Source organism: Thamnophis elegans, chromosome 1, assembly GCF_009769535.1.
Source record: "Thamnophis elegans isolate rThaEle1 chromosome 1, rThaEle1.pri, whole genome shotgun sequence".
Taxonomy (NCBI): Eukaryota; Metazoa; Chordata; class Lepidosauria; order Squamata; family Colubridae; genus Thamnophis; species Thamnophis elegans.
The window spans coordinates 65,860,035-65,878,481 of NC_045541.1; the positions used below are offsets into that span (position 1 = coordinate 65,860,035).

The 18,447-nt window shown below is 44.8% G+C and overlaps 1 protein-coding gene across 1 annotated transcript in view; it reads left to right on the forward strand.

The window, feature by feature from the left end:
* The window catches only part of LOC116512071 (unconventional myosin-X-like), a 76,555-nt gene that overhangs the window by 56,913 nt on the left and 1,195 nt on the right, over positions 1-18,447 (forward strand). The window contains exons 28-38 of the mRNA XM_032222350.1: positions 1,980-2,073; positions 2,810-2,865; positions 4,854-4,996; positions 9,754-9,948; positions 11,761-11,921; positions 12,474-12,597; positions 13,736-14,033; positions 14,678-14,885; positions 15,170-15,306; positions 15,862-15,985; positions 17,231-17,680. Coding sequence (XP_032078241.1) covers positions 1,980-2,073; positions 2,810-2,865; positions 4,854-4,996; positions 9,754-9,948; positions 11,761-11,921; positions 12,474-12,597; positions 13,736-14,033; positions 14,678-14,885; positions 15,170-15,306; positions 15,862-15,985; positions 17,231-17,680 — 1,990 coding nt within the window. The remainder of the gene's footprint in view (positions 1-1,979; positions 2,074-2,809; positions 2,866-4,853; positions 4,997-9,753; positions 9,949-11,760; positions 11,922-12,473; positions 12,598-13,735; positions 14,034-14,677; positions 14,886-15,169; positions 15,307-15,861; positions 15,986-17,230; positions 17,681-18,447) is intronic.

Here is an 18,447-nt window from a genome sequence, read left to right on the forward strand (position 1 = left end):
CTCCGTTCCTTCCCCCGATCTCAGCAGTTTCCTTCTCCTCCGTTCCTTCCCCCTTCCCCAGCTCGCCCCGGCTTCCTCCTCCGTTCCTTTCCCCGATCTCAGCAGTTTCCTTCTCCTCCGTTCCTTCCCCCTTCCCCAGCTTGCCCAGGCTTCCTCCTCCGTTCCTTCCCCCGATCTCAGCAGTTTCCTTCTCCTCCGTTCCTTCCCCCTTCCCCAGCTCGCCCCGGCTTCCTCCTCCGTTCCTTCCCCCGATCTCAGCAGTTTCCTTCTCCTCCGTTCCTTCCCCCTTCCCCAGCTTGCCCAGGCTTCCTCCTCCGTTCCTTCCCCCGATCTCAGCAGTTTCCTTCTCCTCCGTTCCTTCCCCCTTCCCCAGCTCGCCCTGGCTTCCTCCTCCGTTCCTTCCCCCGATCTCAGCAGTTTCCTTCTCCTCCGTTCCTTCCCCAGCTCACTCCGGCTTCCTCCTCCGTTCCTTCCCCCGATCTCAGCAGTTTCCTTCTCCTCCGTTCCTTCCCCCTTCCCCAGCTTGCCCAGGCTTCCTCCTCCGTTCCTTCCCTCGATCTCAGCAGTTTCCTTCTCCTCCGTTCCTTCCCCCTTCCCCAGCTCGCCCCGGCTTCCTCCTCCGTTCCTTCCCCCGATCTCAGCAGTTTCCTTCTCCTCCGTTCCTTCCCCCTTTCCCAGCTTGCCCAGGCTTCCTCCTCCGTTCCTTCCCCCGATCTCAGCAGTTTCCTTCTCCTCCGTTCCTTCCCCCTTCCCCAGCTTGCCCAGGCTTCCTCCTCCGTTCCTTCCCCCGATCTCAGCAGTTTCCTTCTCCTCCGTTCCTTCCCCAGCTCGCCCAGGCTTCCTCCTCCGTTCCTTCCCCCGATCTCAGCAGTTTCCTTCTCCTCCGTTCCTTCCCCCTTCCCCAGCTCGCCCCGGCTTCCTCCTCCGTTCCTTTCCCCGATCTCAGCAGTTTCCTTCTCCTCCGTTCCTTCCCCCTTCCCCAGCTTGCCCAGGCTTCCTCCTCCGTTCCTTCCCCCGATCTCAGCAGTTTCCTTCTCCTCCGTTCCTTCCCCCTTCCCCAGCTTGCCCAGGCTTCCTCCTCCGTTCCTTCCCCCGATCTCAGCAGTTTCCTTCTCCGTTCCTTCCCCAGCTCGCCCAGGCTTCCTCCTCCGTTCCTTCTCCCGATCTCAGCAGTTTCCTTCTCCTCCGTTCCTTCCCCCTTCCCCAGCTCGCCCCGGCTTCCTCCTCCGTTCCTTCCCCCGATCTCAGCAGTTTCCTTCTCCTCCGTTCCTTCCCCCTTCCCCAGCTTGCCCAGGCTTCCTCCTCCGTTCCTTCCCCCGATCTCAGCAGTTTCCTTCTCCTCCGTTCCTTCCCCCTTCCCCAGCTTGCCCAGGCTTCCTCCTCCGTTCCTTCCCCCGATCTCAGCAGTTTCCTTCTCCTCCGTTCCTTCCCCCTTCCCCAGCTCGCCCCAGCTTCCTCCTCCGTTCCTTCCCCCGATCTCAGCAGTTTCCTTCTCCTCCGTTCCTTCCCCCTTCCCCAGCTCGCCCCGGCTTCCTCCTCCGTTCCTTCCCCCGATCTCAGCAGTTTCCTTCTCCTCCGTTCCTCCAACCCTTCCCCAGCTCGAGCCGCCGAGCCAAGTCTCCCCAACCCTTTCCAGTCTGGTTGCACGTGCCCCCGATGGAGAACGGGGAGCCGAGGTAAAGCTGCCTCCCAATTCCTCGAACTCCCAAGCTCTCCCTTTAGTTAATCTGTGTAAAATATTTTCTGTATACCCCGCCCACTTATATACCCCGCGGGGGCGTGCTGTGTATGTAAAAACGCATATAACCCGTGGGTTATATGGGTGAAAATACGGTAATTCATTAACTTTGTAGGAAACATTCAGGGGGAATAATTCCACATGATTTAAGTAATGATCCATCTGCCTAGTAAATTACATAAGCCTGGTATTGCTGGCCATCTAAAATGGATTCTGATTATTTATTATTTTATTTTGACAGTGACTGGTTTAATGTCCTAAGTCATGTGCATAGTGCCACAGAGCAACAGCTGAGAGAAATGCAAGATGAACAAGCCAATCCAAAGAATGCAGTGGTGAGCAACAATTAGGAGAACATGATACTGGAAAGATTATGTTGTCTTATGAATTCAATAGTTGGATATGTCTTAATGATATGGTTGCTGCTGATCAAAATGGTCTAATTGGCATCTCATAGAATCACTATAGAAGATCCAGTCCAAAACTGTAAACTAAAAGCCCTCATTAGTTGATGCCATTAATCGCAACAATAGGTACTATAGTCCAACGCTGCCCCCCCCCCCCCGCCCAATCTTTTGGTCAGGGACTGATTCCATGGAGAGAGGTTTTTCTGTGGACTGGAAGGGGCGTGGTTTCGCATGTATCCCACGGATGGGGCTTTGCTTATTTGCGTGATCTGTTTTTTTGGCAGGCTGTAGACCAGGAGTTGGGAATCCTTGCTCTAGGCCACCACAAATAGTGTAATATAGATTCTCTGGAAATTGATGATAGGTTCTTTTGTGCATCCTCTGCACTTGGAACAGAACTGTGTTTGTATGGTCAGTCTGCTACTATGTATGGATGAAGAGGATATGTGGGGTTCCTAATATCCCATTTTGAGCTGAGACAGAGGCAGGGCACAGAGTGCTTAAATTTCAGTCATTTAAGAAGCCAACTAACTCCTAACCACCTTGGTCATTATTGGTTAATCTAAAACAAATTTGAGGAAAAAAGGCAGGAAAGAAAATATGAAGTTTTATAAGTATACCACTTCTATATTTACTATTATAACTTCATGTTGTTATTTTAAAGGGAACCCTTGATGTTGGTCTTATTGATTCTGTCTGTGCATCTGATAATCCTGACAGGTAAGCTTTGTATTTAATTAGATTGTGATTGTTTTCTCATTGTTTTTTTTTTCCCTTCTATAATTTTAACATTACTGGCAGCATTGCTATAGGGAAATATATTTAAATATTTAAATTCATGAACCACATATTTATATAAACTATAATTGCAACAAAGAGCTGCTTAAAGTGACTTCACCCATTTTTACTACCTTTCTAAGGGCATTGGTGTTTTTTTATGTGTAGTCATTGATGCCAAAACCTACTGTTCTCCTCTTAGTAATGTTTGGTAGCTATAAGGTTACAGTTCTGCTATTAGACTGTTTTATTTCTCAGCGGATTATTTTGAACAATTTGTATAGTGAGTAACCCCTCCAATATGCGTGGTTGAGAAGCATATTTGCACAATTTCCCACCCTGGGGTGCAGTGGTGGGTTCCGGATCCCGTTCCAACCATTGGAACTGGCCGGCGTCACCTACATGGACACGCGCGGTGTGCGCATGCATCATACCTATCTGCAATGCCTTCGCAAGCCTCCGCAATGCTCCAGCTGCTCAGTGGAGCGTCGCGCAGGAGCCATAGACTCCATGTGCGTGCGCGGAAGCACCAAAGGCTTAAAGGACAGGTAAGGAGCTCGGGTGGGCCCTCCGGAACGGTACCCGGTGCTCCGGGCAGGCTCCAGTACGCCCGTACCGGGGTGTACCGCCTGCAACCTACCACTGCTAGAGGTGGCTTCCCTCTTCTGCAGAGCAAAATAACATTGGTCTATAGTTTGACATCCTTTAAAAACTTTGCCAATGGCCGTGGGAACCCCCAGAGGATACAGAGCCCATCAGGTGGTTGGTTTGATGGTTGTCGGGGGTGGTGGTGTTATTGGGTTTGTGTTGGAGTTTTATTTCTGTAAGCCTCTTACAGAAATAAAAGAGTCACTGCGAGTTGGGAGGTCATAAAGATTTTCTTAATAAATAAAATAAATAATAAAATGTTACACACAGCAGGAAGCTAAGGCTCGTACTTCTACAATCATCCCATAGTGATGAGTGGCTTTTCTAGATGGAGTGAATTTTGAATCCTTCATCATAGGCACGTGGAGAGGAGGCTGTGGAGGAGGAGGAGGAGGTGGAGGAGGAGGAGGAGGAGGAGGTCCATGTTGGTCTGAATGGCAAATATTGGTAGCATCTTTTGAAAAACAAAATTTGATACAAAAGGTGCTCCTGATTTTTTTACATCTTTGAAAAAAGCATAAACTCAAGATCAATAAAAATCAGCTTAGATTTGGATTTCAGAAAAATGTTATTTTAAATAATAGTGTTGATTATAATGATGCAACTAAATAAACAGATGTTTTGATGGTAGAGGCATACTTTTTATAATATAGTTCTATGTTTAGCCCACAGTAAAACTGTATGGGCAAGGGAGAGTCAATGCAAATGATCCTGGCCATGTGTTTTGGTCAAGACAATCCATTTTATTTGATTCTCTGAGAAGAATGTCTAAAAAGGAAGAAACCTGTGTTAAAGAGTGATTGCTATGTTAAGAACATAAAAACTAATGGGCTGGATCAGATGATTGGACTATCTCAACTTCCAGGTTTGTTCAGTCATTGTGGTAAGCCTAGTAGCAAGGCATGAGCTCAATATTAATATTAAATTCACATCTTATCTTTTGCAGTTTCTGGCATTTACAATATATATTTCCCCCAATAATGGACACAATATTAAATATACTTTTTTTTCAAATCACAAGATGGAAATTTGTATGTTTTCTTCCTAATTGTTTAGTCCAGGACTGTCAAAACTCGCGGCCCGCGGGCCAGATGCGTCATGCACTGGCCACGCCCACACCTGGTTTAGTGAAGGGAAAAAAGTTGCGATCATAATAATCATAATCTCTACTCTCAGACTTGGGAAGGAGAGCTATTCATTTCTTTTCCCAGGGAGTAAATTCTGTAAATGTTAAAGCTTTCCATGGCAAGGATGAGATGACGTACCTTCCTTCTACTTTGCAGGCCAAATTCCTTTGTCATCATCACGGCAAATAGAGTCATTCATTGCAACAGTGACATCCCTGAAGAGATGCACCACTGGATCTCTCTCCTACAGAAGCCCAAAGGCGAATCCAGGGTTGATGGGCAGGAATTTATTGTGAGAGGTAAAAAAAAAAAAATGAAGTTGCAGAGATGACCAAGGCAGAAATAATCAGCTAAACCCTAAAGGTGCTTTTCCAAGAAGCAACAGGACTTTCTTCGTTTTTTTCCTTGAAAATATTTCACCTCTCATCCAAGAAGCTTCTTCAGTTTCTCCAGAACTGAAGAAACTTCTTGGGTGAGAAGCACAACATTTTAAATGGAAAAACAAACAAACAAGAAAATCCAGTTGCCTTTTGGAAAAGCACCTTTTGGACAACCATGACCTGGATGATTGAGAATCTCCATAGACAATCAGTTAAATCATTTCTTAGTGTGAAATGTTGAACTTCATGTTCAGAATTCCCAGCCAATGTAGGTGCTGGAGCTATAGTTCTCTTCTGGAGAGTCATCAAACATAGGAGAAGCTGAAAATGCCAATTATCAATTGAGAAATTATCAGGATTTTGCTCTTTTTATGCCCGGCAAAGTGGGAAGATGAAACGTTCGGCTAGTAAAAGGATTATTTACAGTGCCGTTTTCAGCCACTCACTAGAATAATAACAACAGTTCAATCTTCTCACATACAGAAAGAGTAGCCCTGTCAGCAGCTGGGCACAAAGCGGTCCATGGCCAGGAGAATTGAGACAATATCTTGACTAGAAGAACAAGCTATTAAATTCTGAGCCAGGAATTCATTAGGTGGTCATCCGGCAACCTGCTGAAAGGCTCTACAGGGGGATTGTGAGGATTGCTATAAAGATACATGGCAGCTGTATATATCTTTGTATAAATAATATTGAACAAAACATGATAAACTTAATATAAAGCTCCCTCCCTTGGTTGTGTTTGGGTTGTTATTGTTTCTCATGGGTCATGGGCATTTTGTTGTTGAAATTTTATTTATTATTGATAGTTATTTAATAATCTGTGAAATTGCTCTGCTATTTTGAACTTTTTATTGAACAAATGTATCAAGCTGGATTGGAAAGTTGCATAAAAATTCTAATAAATAAATAAATAGTTCCTTAGTTTAAGAAAATGCAACTTTGTGGGGTGCAATTATATTAATACAATTCTCCTGTGCGCTGCTTGGGGAATCCAAACATGGGTTAACTTTGTCCATTAGCCCAGAGACTGTTATGCAAATTGATGGCCATGCCTCCTCTAACTGGACTGGTTCAGTTTTTTAACTCAGTCCAGCCTAAAGAGACGTAAAAACATTCTCTCTAGGTTATTAGGCAAATTCATCATTATTATTATTCAACTTGGATTCCCTACAACTCTGTGCAACAGCTTGAGCTCCTTCCATGGAGCATTAGATATCTCTGCATATAGGTTCGTTTCCTTTTTGTTTAAGGTAGCAATTGGATGTTAGCATTCCGGGAGCCTTCGGGGCCAGGGAACTCTTCCTTGGAAGCGACGTTGCTTCGGTGATATTTGTTGGAAGGTCAGTTCACCACCTTCGTTTGTCTTGCCGCAGTTGGGGATCAGTTCGCCGCGCCGGCCGCTCTACCCGCTGTTTCCCCGAGGTTGCCTTGCGACGCACGGAGCCTGGACGCCCCATCACCATATAGCTGGGTTCCCTGTCTTTACCTCGACCATCGAGTGCCTCAAAAAGCTGCGGTTGCTGGCAAGTTACGAGCCTGGGTTTCTCCATTCTGGCGGCCGCCATTTTCCTCGCCAATTTGAATTTCCTGCGGCCGCTGTTAGTTGCAGCAGCCATTTTAGGGTCCATTTCGCATCGAAAAACAGTCTGTCTGGGCGCGGTTTCATTTTCCCGCCCACAATGACGTAAAATCACCAGATTCATTGCTCCACGGAGGTTGGTTCACCACCATTCTACCGGAGCACGAGCTTGATCTCTTCCGGCCTCCTGCTTCGATTGTCATCGGCATTTGGTCTTTCATTGAATGTGAGCTTGAGCCCTTTCAACCTAATTTAGCATGGCGGATTGTTCTACAACCGGGAGCAGCGCTGGGGCTTCCACCTCCCCTCAATTGTCCTCCGATTCCACAGTCATCAATTCGGAAACATGTATGGTGTCCCTCTCTCTCGATCTCAATCAGAGATCACCTTCCTTCAGTATTGTCCCAACTTCTAAGGAAGTTATCTTGCATAGATGTCCCTTAGGTTCCACACACGACCACTCCAGTGGTTTCTCCTCCCCTTTCAAAGGGCTCACACCAGTCACTCTCAGGCCAGGGCTCACTTACCGACCAAGGTGTTCCTGTCGCTCCGTTGGTGGATGTCAGCCCGCATCTTCAAGGGATGCCTCTTCAAAGAACCGGAGCGGATCATAGTTACAACAGATGCGAGCCAATTCGGGTGGGGAGCCCACGCCCTGGATCAAGTGGCGCAAGGTCGTTGGATCGCCCAGGAGCTGAGGAACAGCATCAAATGGCTGGAGCTACGGGCTATCTGCCTAGCCTTCCGCGGTTTTGAGACCTGGTGACATCTAACCATGTGCTGATACTCACCAACAACGTGGCCTCCAAAGCGCATGTCAACTGCCAGGAGAGCACGAGGTCCAAATCTGATGATGGAAGCAGAACGTCTGCACCACTGGGCAGAGAACCATCTGTTGTCAGTCCGAGCGGAACACATATCGGGCACTGTGAATGTCCAAGCGGATTGGTTAAGCAGGGCCACGGTGGATCAGGCGGAGTGGCGATTACACCCAGCCCTGTTCCAAGAGCTGTCCCGTCGCTTCGGTCAACAGCATGTGGACCTGTTCGCTCAACCCGACAACACACACTTGCCGCGATTCTACACCAGGTTTCAGGTACCAGGGGCGGAAGGCATCGACGCCCTTCGCAGCCCTTGGCCAGAGGGCCTCCTTTATGCCTTCCCGCCCCTGCCAATTGTACTGCTGGTCATCCAGAAGGTTCTAGCGGAACGGGCGAGGTACTACTAGTTGCACCGATGTGGCCACGGCGTCCCTGGTATGCCGACCTCGTCCATCTGTCCATCTTGTGCCCATGGAGAATTCCGGATGACCGGATAGCCCTCTCGCAAGGAGCCCTCATCCATCCAAATCCAAGCTATTACAGTTAGCCATGTAGCACGTGAGCTGGCGATTCTGAGTCAACAGCATTTCTTTGACAAGGTCATCTCCACAATCCAGGTGGCTCACTGCCCGTCAACAATCTGCATCTACGAGGCTACCTGGCACACCTTCTGCAGATGCTGTCAAGCTACAGGTGCAGACCCAACCGAGGCAGCCATACCGCAGGTATTAGACTTCCTACAGATTGGCATGGACAAGGTGCTAACACCTAACACCCTCCGCCATCAAATTGTGGCGGGGCCACCCCCTATCTCAACACCCAGGGTGCGGGCCTTCCTGAAGGGGGCATCGAATCTTAGTCCACTCATCATTCATCGCTATCCCACCAGGGACCTTTCCCTGGTGCTCAAAGCCCTGACAGCTGCTCCATTCGAGCCTATTTGGACCATCTCCCTCAGGTTACTGACTCTTAAGACTATCTTTTTAGTAGCCAACACATCGGGCAGATGGGTGTCCGAGTTAGCAGCGGTCTCCGTCCTGGACGACCTATGCATCTTCCATCCGAGCAAGGTTGTATTACCTTTTGGACCCAATGTTCCTTCCAAAAGTCAACTTGTGGTTCCACAGATCACAAGAGATCACTCTCCTGGATTTCTGCCCACATACGTCTCACCCCCAAGAACGGCGTTGCCATCATCTTGACGTCCGTTGTTCACTTTGCCGCTATGTGCAATGCACTGCATCGTTCAGAAGGATGGAGGCCCTGTTCGTATCCTTCCAACCAGCCACCATGGGCCAGAAGGCATCCTGTCATACTATCGGCCGCTGGTTGAAAGCGTGCATTGCCCTCGCGTATGACTGTCAGTCCCGACTGGTTCCCAGTTCCATCACTCCCCATTCTACCAGGATTGCTGCCACAACGGCGGCCTGGGCAAAGCAAGCCTTGGTGGAGGACATATGCAGGGCAGCGACCTGGTCATCACCATCGCCCTTTATCCGGCATTAGAAAGTGGACGTTTATGCCTCGGCTGAGGCATCCTTTGGACGGCGTGTGCTATAAAGGGTGGCTTCTTCAGCTATGACACCAGACCAGCCTCGTTCCCGCCCCTGAAGTTTATTGCTTGGGAATGTCCCATGCTTGGATTCCCCAAGCAGCTCACAGGAGAACGACCATTGACTTACCTGAGCAGTCCTTCTATGTGCGCTGCGAGGGGAATCGAAACCCGCCCTCGGCTTCGGTTGTTCTGGGCTTGGACTTACCTTTCTCCGATTACATCCTGACTTACCCTTGACTTCTAGAATTCTTTTGCATCTCTCAAACCGTCTGAACCTTCGTGCAAAACTGAACCAGTCCATCAATTTGCATAACTCAGTCTTTGGGCTAATGGACAAAATTAACCCATGCTTTGATTCCCCTCGCAGTGCACATAGAAGGACCGTTCAGGTAAGTCAACAGTCGATTCATGTACTTAAAATATATGAAATATAATTATTCCTCGTGGATTAATAATTTTCCTCTTTTGTCAAATTAAGAATGATTACTTGGTGGCAATTTTTAGAAGACACCACACCCCAAATTGTTGGAAGCCACCTGCAGCATCATATAGTACAATCTTAGTGCAATTACTTTACGTAGAAAGTCAGAAGGTGAAGCTAGAAATTAAAAAAAGGAAGATCCGATGCTTCACTACAGCCCCCTCTCCAGCCAGAAGCATAGATGTACTAAAGGAGCACAAGTTTTGTTGAGTTCATGGATCTTGTATTTCCTGTCAGGGTGGCTACATAAGGAGGTCCAGAGCAACAACAAGATATTGTCCCTGAAGCTGAAGAAACGCTGGTTTGTACTGACCAGCACTGCCCTTGACTACTACAAGTCTTCTGAACGCACCGCCACCAAGCTCGGGACACTTGTTCTCAATAGCCTCTGCTCAGTGATCCAGCCCAATGAAAGAATCTTCAAAGAAACTGGTAAGAGCTATCTATAAGGAAATTGGAGGGTTTTATTGCATTCATTATGTACAATTATAAATAGGTGGAAATGTGTCTGCATTTGCCATTGGACATGGGCATAATCAACACGTTGTGGGAAAATGCTTTTATGCTGCATGTAAAGCAGAAATGGCAAAATTTTATTTCATTTATTTTAAAATATTTAAATAAAATAAATGGCTACATGAAAAGGAAAAAAGGTGAGAAAGAACATAGTGTGTGAAAAATAATATTAGTAAATAGAAAATTTACAATTGTTATAATATTTAAGGTCGATTAACTGATCAATTAAATATATGAAATTAAACTCATCTTTGGAAATAGTTGTAAATCATTAAGTGCACATGAACCTATGAAAAACAAAAATGAAAAAATGATACTAAAAAAATCCTTGAATGGCAGAATGTCAGAAGGTGCCCATATAATCAACATATTTCACAGATATTTATGATACAAAGAAACATGGCAAAATTAAAACTTAAAAGCATCTACTTTGTAAAGCAGCTTGATGTGAACGTGGAATTCCATAAAAGCAACAATGAGTCCAATGTAGCCTTTAGCCATAACATCACCCAAAAATACCTTTTACTCTGGATACAGTTATTGTAGAAAAAGTATAACTATGTTGTAGATACGCCCAGACTCTAGAAATAGACTAAATCAGTTTGTTAAATGCAGGTAGTCCTCGACCTGCGACCACAATTGAGCCCAACATTTCTGTTGTTAAGTCAGTTTTGCCCCATTTTACAACCTTTCTTGCCTCAATTGTTAATATCACTGCAGTTAACAAATTAGTAACCCGGTTGTAAAGTGAATCCAGCTTTCCCATTGACTTTGCCTTCAGAAGGTTGCAAAAGGGGATCACAGCCATCATAAATATGTACCAGTTGCCAAGCAGTTGAATTTTGATCACATGATCATGGGGATGCTGCAAAGGTTGAAACTGAAAAATGATCATAAGGCACTTTTTTCAGTGCCATTACAAATTTGAATGGTCACTAAACAAACTCTTGGAAGTCAAAGACTTATATATACTGATAACCATGAGGACGACTTCAGCTCAGCTAAGAGGTACATGCCAATAATATCAGACTAGGAAAATGAAACCTGGGAGACACGTAGCGCTAGCTAAATTAACGGGTTATATCAGAACAGTGGGTGGGTGAGTTCTTACACATCCATATTCTCACATATCATATCATTATTTGACTAGGTTCAGGCATACAGTTGGTCTTTCTTTTATATATTCATTCACATTTAGAAAAACAGAACCGACTTTTACACTTACCTTGAATGCTGGATTAGTAGAATGAAGTCTCTTCCCATCCAGAGGAAATTAAGGTTGCTAGGAGAAACGATTTGCTCCGCTTCCCCTCTAACAACTTGATTACCTTCCATGCTTGGCTAGAAAAAAAAATCCAGAAAAAATAATTAGATCTTAGCTCTGCATTCATACTTGAGAAGCCCAGATGCTTCTTGAACCAAAATTGTACAACTGGCAGATCTTAATACTTCATTCATTGGTTTCTTGGAGCAAAATAGGTTTCCATATTCAATGAAGGATGGAGCAGTCCTCATCAAAGAGGTTTTAACTAGCATTTTGATAGCAGAACCAATAGCTTTCAGAGCCTTTGGGCTGCACAGTTAACATTACATCACACTGGAGTTGAATACAACAAATTGCCTCCATGTCTTGGCTGAGTAGCACCTCTTCCTGTCTTCTCCATTGCCTTGCTTGTTATTTACTGGTCTGAAATAGTGACACACTCATCTTGGTTGTGTTTGTGCCAGCAGGTTACTGGAACATCACTGTGCATGGCAGAAAGCATTCATACCACCTCTACACGAAGTTGTTGAATGAAGCCATGCGCTGGGCCTCTGCCATCCAAGGAGTCATTGACAGCAAAGTTCCCATCGAAACTCCCACACAGCAACTTATTTGTGACATTAGGGTGAGTTCCACAAAATCTTAATTGAGCTGTACACAGAAGCCATAGTTTAATCTCCTTCTGGATATGAACATAACTCCAGAGTCCTGACCAGCCTTTCTTTTTTTTAAATCACAAATGCACTTTTTAATGTGTGAAACCCTCTTTATTCTATCCCCATCACTCAATCAGGGACATTTGATAATATTATACAGCTGCATATGCATTTTTCAGCACAGACTTTAATTACAGTAGTAGATCCTTCATGGTGTGTTTGATACATATATGTACAGCATAATATAAAGGCTGCCTATTATGTTGCATCAGCGGCTTAGATCATTAGTACATCATACATGTCACACGTAAAAGATTGCTGGTTCAACTACTGTAATAATTAAATAATTAAAAGTAATGACCTTTCAACATTAACAGTAATATTTTCTTTGGAAAAAAATAAAACTTATTGCCTGGTTTTTGGTACGTACACCCTGTATATTGGGAGGAAAAAAGGCAAAGCGACTGGAAACATCTCTGTCACTCACCTTCTCTCTCCCTGCGCCCCTCTGTTTACTTCAGGAAAATAATGCTAATTCTGAAGTGGTAGAACAAATCTACCGAAGGAATCCCATCCTGAGATACACCCAGCATCCCTTGCACTCACCACTGCTGCCTCTGCCTTATGGAGATGTCGGGATCAACAGTAAGCAACTATGGTTTTGACATTTGAGGAACCAAGTCAGAAAGTGGGGGGAAGGGGGAAATAATTGTCAAAACGTAGCTGGCGAGAGGGCAAAGTTCTGGAGTATCAAGTCTCATATCTAAAAGACTGTAAAAATGAACAGTGCAATCCTATAGATGTTTGATTAAAAAGCAAAAGATCTATTATTTTAAATGAGACAAATTCATAAGTGTACATAAGGGAAAAAAAAACCAGTGTTTTTAGTGCTGTTGCCTTTAGATTAAGCATTCAAAACTGAGATTATTCTGTAAACAGGAGGGGGCACACTTCTATTCACAATGTTAGAAATCATTACTATGCAATTAATAATAGCAATATTATTTAAAATATATCTTACCCAGACAGCTCTCAAGAATTATGCTGGTAATTTGCTTCCCTTTTCTAACTTGAATTAAATCAATTTTATTCTATTTCTTATTGCATCAGTTATCTCCTTAGCTCAGATTGTCTTTTTTCTGCCTTTCAGAGCAGTGTAGAATCTAGTGCCTTTCCAGATGGAAAAGTGGGGGAGAATTCTACATTGATCTAGGAGAGCGATTATGCACTCACTATTCTGCGGGACTGCAGTGAATCTCCCCTAATCTGGCACTGTCCAGATGTGATCAATTTCATCTATCAAAATCCCTTACAATAGCAATAGCAATAGCAGTTAGACTTATATACCACTTCATAGGGCTTTCAGCCCTCTCTAAGCAGTTCACAGAGTCAGCATATTGCCCCCAACAATCCCGGTCCTCATTTTACCCACCTCGGGAGGATGGAAGGCTGAGTCAACCTTGAGCCCGTGAGATTTGAACAGCCAAACTGCAGAACTGCAGTCAGCTGAAGTAGCCTGCAGTGCTGCATTTAATCACTGCACCACCTCGGCTCTTCAATTTTAAATGAGACAAATTTTAGACATCTGGTGGATATCAATTCAGAGAAGGCTAGAATGGACATGAATAACTGTATTGCAAACCCCTGAGGGGCATATATGTAATTTTCATAAGATTATTATATTTAAATGTGAAACTGCCTGACAAACAAATATTTCTCAAAGAGGTACTGTACTGATTGTCGTCTCCCTTGCCTTGTTGTTGTGCCCCTTTTTCTCTTACAGTGCAGCAAGAGAAGGGCTATAGCAGTCTTCAGGATGAAGCCATGAAGATCTTCAACTCCCTTCAGGAGATTGAGTCCGTGTCTGACCCTATCCCCATTATCCAGGGCATCCTTCAGACCTGCCATGATCTCAGGGGCCTCCGCGATGAAGTCTATTGTCAGCTGATCAAGCAAACCAATCATGTGCCACAGCCCAACAGCCCTGGTAACCTTCACCACTGGCAGCTCATGACCTGTATGAGCTGTACCTTCCTTCCCAGCCGGGGAATCCTCCGTTACCTCAAGTTTCATCTCAGGAGGTAAGAGGTATTCTATGCACACTCGTGCTTATACCCGTTGCCCTTGGGTGTAGATCACAGTTGAAAGTTAAAACTACACCAGTTGCTGGGAGAGATTCTGATCCATGCTTTATGTCCTGTATATTGTAAGACACCCCCCCCCCCCATGAGATATGTTTGCATTGCCTCTCCTAACACTTAATTAAAGGGGTCCCCAACCTATGGGCCGTGGCCTGTTGACCATCGGGCTATGTGAGTGGCTGGTCACCATGCACCCATCTGCACCCTCCTACTCGCACTAGTATTGCCACAAGTGTTGTGCGGGCAGTAGTGTTGCCACGAGCCTTGCACATGTTCAAGCATCGTCATGAGCGTCACATGCATGCTCACAGCCTTGTTCGCACATGCACTTGCACATGCCCCTCCCACTTCCGGGTCACCAACCTAGAAAGATTAGGGAACTCTACTTTATTACACAGTTGTGCTCTTTATTCCCTGATGCCGTAAAAATGAAAACAGAATACTAGCCCTGTAGTCAGAAAACTCTTAAGTAATTTATGGCCTTTGAATGAGTTTGGCTTCTTTTCTGCCATGTACAAATGATGAAGGGTTCCGAATCTCAAAACATGTTACAGGACACTGTATCTCTTCTTTTCCCATCCCAGAGTAAAAGATTTCTTTCTGGGCACGGAAGTAGACCAGTATTCTCAGTTCATCACTGATTCCCTGAAGAGAACCAAGAGCAGAGAATTTGTCCCCTCCCAGGAGGAAATACAAGCACTTATCGCACGGGAGGAAATGACCACTACTGTCTATTGCCACGGAGGAGGTTCCTGTCAGATCACTATCAATTCTCACACCAGTGCAGGGGAGGTAAGAATAGAAGTTTTTTTTTAAAGTTGGGCTGCCTAGGAACCCTATAATTGCTGTCTCCACTGATTGATCCAAGAAAGAATTAAAATATTGGAAATGGAAGCTCTCTCTTCCCTTCTGATCTGTAGTCCAGTTCCTTAGAAACTCTGCCTCAAAATGTAAGTCCTTTCTCCAATCTGTTTGTAGCTTTTCCCAATCACGTCTTATTGCCCAATTCCGTTGTTGAACAATGATAGAATAACTTGGTTGGGCTCAATTTTCCTACTTTCTCTCTCTACTTTCAGGTGGTAGAGAAGCTGATCCGGGGGCTGGCCATGGAAGACAGTCGGAATATGTTTGCCCTCTTTGAGCGTAATAAACATGTGGATAAAGCCATTGAGAGCCGGGTGATTGTAGCAGATGTTTTGGCCAAGTTTGAGAGGTAGGAAAAATCACTATACTTGGGACTTCAGGTGTGTGAGACATATCTGTAAAGTTGAGTGTCCATCATGTGAAAATAACCACACAAATTATTTAGGCCTCAGCCCCTCTATTTAAGTTTAGACTTAGTTTTTTGCTAAGAATTTAGTATGTGTTTCTTGCTAAGAAGGCTATGGCTCATTTTCAATACCATGCTTCATATATCTACATTTGTACTCACAAAGTTACAAATGAATCTTGGAAAATGGAGGATGAAGTGATTTTAAGCCTCTTCTGTCCCCCCCGTGTCCCGTCCCCCCGATGTGGGCCATATATTACCTAGCTATTATGCCTAAAGTCACTTGCCACAAGCAGTATCAACATCTCATAACTTGCCTTGTCCCACTCATGCTGCTATTTGCAGTGATACAAAAATCTTGGTGGTGCACCATGTGCTGAGCTTTTCTAAATGTTGTGGAAGGAGTGGCAAGAAGTTCAGTAACATACCTGTGATATCTCAGTCATCTTCTTGATCTGTAATCCAAATGATCACCAAACTCTCCTCCTATGTGTTTAGACTTTCTGGATCCATGGAAGAGGATGTGGACGGCCATTGGCAGCTGTATTTTAAACTCTATTGCTTTCTTGATGTTGAAAATGTTCCCAAGGAGGGAGTGGAATTTGCCTTTATGTTTGAGCAGGTAACCCTTCCATGAGACTGACTAAGCAGCTAGATTCATACAACTTCATTGGGTCAAAGATGGATGTAGCATGTTAGTAAATGACAGAACTTAACTAGCAGTGGGGTTGGAGAGGTTTCCTTTTAGCCCAAGGAGCCTGTTTTAGGTGAAACTACCCTCCGTTTGTCAGCAATGCCAAGCAAACGTCCAAACTCAATCAACAATGGGCAATTTTTTAAAGCTCACCTAGTTAGTCCTTGACAAAAAATTGGAGATATTGGGAGGCTGAAAAACATGTCTATTTCAGAATTCAGTACCAGAATGCAGCCAGTTGGAAAGGTGGGCAATGAAGTGATGAAGCCTTGCTTGCATTCCATAGATAGGAAGCTTATTAAAAAACCAAAGAGAATTGGGAAAAATAGGTGGGAATTCTATATTCCCTAAAATGGGAGTTTTTGATGCAGTTAGTGAGAGTATATCCTGCCAGGAACATTGATCAGGACTGGGTTAGGAGCTGACTGGGCCAAGGATTTTACGTCAACACCTCAGGTAGTTGGTGTTTAGATGGATCAGAATGAGATGAAAAGAATTAGCCTGCTTTGGCACATTGCTGCGAACAAGCCAGATTGATTTACATTACCTGAGAAAACAAGACACGAATCATAATATTGTAATTACGAATGAAATTCCAAAGTCAGGAGAGTCTATGCTATTGAATATCTTACAGGTTTTAATCATAATAGCTGCAAGCTCACATTTTGCACATTTCAGTACTAGTATCACCTGTGAGGTGTATCCTGAAATGTGATAGTATTTACGATACTGCACTCCACTACCTTATCTATATAAAAATGGCTGTGTGTATTTGTGCATCTTCCAGCATAACTCTGGAATGCCTTGAGCAATTTCAACCAGACTTGGTACACAGATTATTTATCCTCTGGAAACAAATACTGTGGGGGTAAGACACCCCTAACACCCCTTGGGGGTATGTTAAGAGCCTGTTGTGCCTTAAAATGGCTTCTACCGTACTGCCTTAAAATGGTGTCTACTGTACAATGCTGTGGAGTTGCCATGGTAACGGCTTCACAGTACTCCACAAGGCGGCTCCCTCTCGTAAGGTGGAAAATCCAACATTACAACAAATTGCGGCAATGTTCATGGAAGCAGGGCTGGGATAAATAAATACCCAGGCAGCATTGGCTTATCAGCTAGTAAATAAATATAAAAGGCTGGGAATAATGGTTACTTCTGACTTTTTACCAGGCGCATGAAAGTCTCATTGATGGTCACTTCCCCGGCCCAGAGGAGACCCTGCAACACTTGGCATCACTGAGACTGCAGTATCTTTATGGGGACTATTTCAAAATCTCCTGGTCCCTTGACAGCGTCTATCCAGTGAACCGTCTGAAGTCAAAAATTCTGCAGTCGATGAAGAGTAGCGGCTCCAGCAGCCAAGTTCTGGAGAGAAGGCGGACTAGCTTCCTGGAGGGCACTCTGAAGCGTGGCTTCAAGACAGGCTCGGTGAAGAAGCAAAAAGTGGAAGAGGAGCAAATGGTAGAGATGTGGGTGAAAGAAGAACTGTCAGCAGCTCGGGCCAGCATCACAGAAAAATGGAACAAACTGCAGGGGTTGCTACAGCAACAGGCCATGGTGGCTTACATGGCAATCATGAAAGAATGGTCAGGTTATGGCTCCACCCTCTTTGATGTTGAGGTAAGAGCAGGTATGGAAGCATGTGTGGGGTAAAGCCCTGTGATGCTCAGCAGCAGAACTACCTCTGCATGCTTCCACCCATAGCCCAAGTGTCGTCCTGATGTTTTGTGTTTCCCCCCCACAATCTCGTAATTGGTTTTGGTGCGTGTGTGAAATACTGGCCTCTCTGTCCACCTGACATCTTCTAGTTCTGTGTTCCATTTGGACAAACAATCCAAGGAAGGAAACATAGCACGAAACAAAAGGTTTTGCCTTTTCAGTATTCCCAGCTGCCAAGGAAGGAAGGAAAGGAGGGCTCACAAGGTAAAGAGGAAAACTGGGATGGCAATAAGGAAAAGAAGGAAGCTGGGGGTGAACATGCGGTATTGCATGTTGTTGATTCCAGTTTTGTGTTGTATTGTGTGAGATTCAGATGACACCTTTTGTATTCAGGATCATAGGAAAGTTACTTGGTTGCTGGGATCACCTGCTCGTCTTTTATTTTGTGACTGGATGTGCCCACTATGAAAGTCACTTTGTGATCTAGCATTCCCACATTGCTGGGGGGTTTTTTTGGTCATGTGCCCAGGATATTTTTCTAAAAATTCCTACTATGCCCCTTTGCTCAAATTGTCTGTAGATAATTCTCTCACACCTAAGTTAACAGTTTCTAAAGTACCTTTTATGCATGTTATTTTGGCATCTTTATTTTTTTCAAAAAAAATCTTACATGGTTGTGTTATCCCTGTTAGGAACGGTACCTGTTGTTCAATAACTTGCTGAAGAAC